The 2,889-nt window shown below is 54.7% G+C and overlaps 1 protein-coding gene across 1 annotated transcript; it reads right to left on the bottom strand.

The window, feature by feature from the left end:
* Window positions 1–6: 6 nt before the first annotated feature.
* Window positions 7–2,333, bottom strand: LOC121037764 (G-protein coupled receptor 183-like). The gene is given in 3 exon segments (XM_040487165.1): window positions 7–240; window positions 584–1,011; window positions 1,014–2,333. Coding segments are annotated over 3 exon segments (879 nt in total). The 5' UTR covers window positions 1,255–2,333; the 3' UTR covers window positions 7–30.
* Window positions 2,334–2,889: the final 556 nt, after the last annotated feature.

Below are 2,889 nucleotides of genomic sequence, written 5' to 3'. Positions count from 1 at the left end.
CCTAGATACAGTCTCAAAGCCGGTGAGTCATTAGACCGTATTCTCTTCTAAGGGCACTGAGCCCCCAGCCTGGTTGATACTCCGTGTTTCTGAGGAAGCTTTTCCCTGGGTGGGGGAGGAGGAAGACGCTGACGCTCTGAGTTTTAAGAAGCTGAGGAGCCATTTCCTGTACCGTGTGGAAGCAAAGAAGTAAATGATGGGGTCAGTGCCACCGTTCATGTTCATGAGGGGCATGGTGAGCTGAAGGGACAGTCCCCGGGCAAGATGGCGGATGGAGCATCTCTCTCAGCATGAACCGGATGATGGTGAGGTGGCAGGGGCTGAAACACACGAGCACGGCCACCAGCACCACCAGGGTGAGCGGGTGGGCCCTCCGGTGGCAGCCTTTCTGGCTCCTCAGAGGGTTTTCCCGGGCTGTCCTGCACAGCTTCCAGGCGATCTTCATGTAACAGAACAGTATGATCCCCGCTGGCCCACAGAAGCTTATGGCACAGGCCACCAGGACCACGAGGGGCAGCCTGACGATTCCCTCAACACTGTCCTACTCCATGCAGGCCGGCCTGCCTGCCACGGGCTTGGTCACAGGGATGAAGAGCAGGGGTGCCGTCTGCAGCGACACCAAGGCCCAGAGAGCCACATCGACGAGCCGCGCTCGGCCAGCGTCGCGGAGCTGGGGGCCCCGGTGGGTGCAGACCACAGCCAGGTAAGGGTCCACGCTCACGCACGTCATGAGGTAGACCCCCCCCCCGTAGGTGTTCACGTAGAGGATGAGCGCCGTCAGCCTGCAGAGCCCTTCTCCAAAAGGCCAGCTGAAGTCCAGCGGGTAGTAAGTGATCCTTCCAGGCAGGGCCAGCGTGAACAGGAGGTCAGACACTGCCAGCTGGACCAAGTAGACGCCCGTTGAGTTGATCTTCTTGCCCTTTTGACGGGCAAGGCGTAGGGCAAGGATGTTTCCCAGAGCACTGAAGACCAAGAGGGCTGTGTAGAACGGAGAGAGGGTCACACTGACTGCCTGGGTGGGGAGTGAGGAAGGCAGGGGCTGGCATTGTGGAGGAGGCGGCTTGGGTCGGCCATGCTGGCGGTCATGTCACTGAGGTCCTTGGGGAGACAAAAAAAACAAAAAAAGAAAACGTAATATGGCATCTGTGGGGCTATGCCTCTGTAGTAGTAATAAATTTGCTGAAACAACACGCAAATGAAAAACCTGTGTCTTTTTAGGTAAACTTTTTGGGGGCTCCTGGCTGGCTCAGTCATTAAGGGTCCAACTTCGGCTCAGGTCATGACCTTGTGGTTCGTGGGTTCCAGACCCACGTCGGGCTCTGTGCAGCTATTGCTGTGTAACATGTTACCCCCCAAAATTTAGCAGCTTGAAACACACTTCATTATGTTCACAGTCAGGATTTGAACAGGACGGAGTAAGAATGGCTTTTCTCCGCTCCTCTGTGTTGGGAGCCTCAGCTGGGAAGTCCCAACGGGGGCTCACTCGATGGCAGAGCCTGGGACCTGACTTCCCTCAGATGAACAGCAGTTGGTGCTGGCTTCTGGCTGGAACCTCAGCTAGGGCCGTCAACTAAAGCTCCCTCACGTGGACTCCTCACGAGACTGGGCTTCCTCAGCATAGCAGCCTGAAGGGAACTTCATTTCTTTCACGGCCGCCTTAGGCTTGAAAAGTGCCCCGGAAGCGACGTGGACGCTCCGTGCATTAACCACCTCTGTTATTTTCTGACTTTTGATGCTTTCACGTCTTGGGGCCTCGCTGACCCTCAAGGGACTGTCTCTTCCTGGGTCAGCCAATTCCTCGAGTGTGCTTTTCGAGGGTAAACCAACCAGTCCTCAGTCACACCCCAACCACCTCCTTTATCAGACTGTCTGGGCCACTCTCCACCTGCCCTAGTCCCCCGCAGGGCCAGATGCCAGACGACCAGGGCAGCCCCTGTGTCCCGGAGCCCCCTGAAATGATCCAAACTAGCCAGTCCAAGTCTGCTTTACCCCGCCTCACGTGGGTTTCGTCCTGCAGAAATCACACCAGCAGTTCTTGCCCACCTATCTGCCTCTCTCTGTCTCCCAGCTGACGCTGGTGCTTCCCCTGTGACCCCTGTGATGTGGCCTGTCCCCTCTTCTCGGGATCGGTGAGTGACAAACTGTCTTTCCCGATGGCAGTCGTCTTCTGATCCGTTGGCCTTCCTGAACCTCAATTTTTCTATTAATATGCTGTATTTTACAGCACCTTTTCTGACCTGGCCACAGAAGAATGACGTCATCACCCCCACCACCTCCAGTTGGCTACAAGTGACTCACAAGCCCACGCAGAAGCAAGAGAAAGGGACATAGCTCCCACCAATGAAATCACAATGTATATGTGTATTTTCACACAGGTAGCCTTTTTGAGTCAACATTTGTGGGTTTTACCCATATTGTTGGGTGTGGTTGAAGCTCTTTTGTTCTCACTGCTGTAAGATATTCCCTTGTATGAATGCATCACCATCAATTTGTCCATCCTACTGTTGAGGAACATCCAAATCGTTTTCACTTTGCAGACTGCTCAGGGGGCCTGAGTGGCTCCGTCGGTAAAGTGTCTGACTTCAGCTCAGGTCATGATCTCATGGTTCACAAGTTCGAGCCCCGTGTCGGGCTCTGTAATGACAGCTCAGAGCCTGGAGCCTGCTTTGAATTCTGTGTCTTCCTCTCTCTCTCTCTCTGTCCCTCTCTGCACCAGCCAGGAGTATATAGCTGGTGAGTCCCCGGTTCTGTGCATGCTTGGTTTTGGTATGGTTTTGGTATGGTCTGGCAAATAGTTTGTCAAAGTAGCTGCTCTTCATGCTCCCCAAAATGTGTGGGGGTTCCTGCAGCCCCTCGTTCTCACCAACACTTGGTGCTAGCAGTCTGTCA

This window comes from Herpailurus yagouaroundi, unplaced genomic scaffold (assembly GCF_014898765.1).
Source record: "Herpailurus yagouaroundi ecotype Mexico unplaced genomic scaffold, PumYag 164, whole genome shotgun sequence".
Taxonomy (NCBI): Eukaryota; Metazoa; Chordata; class Mammalia; order Carnivora; family Felidae; genus Herpailurus; species Herpailurus yagouaroundi.
This window is presented reverse-complemented; position numbering and strand designations above follow the sequence as displayed.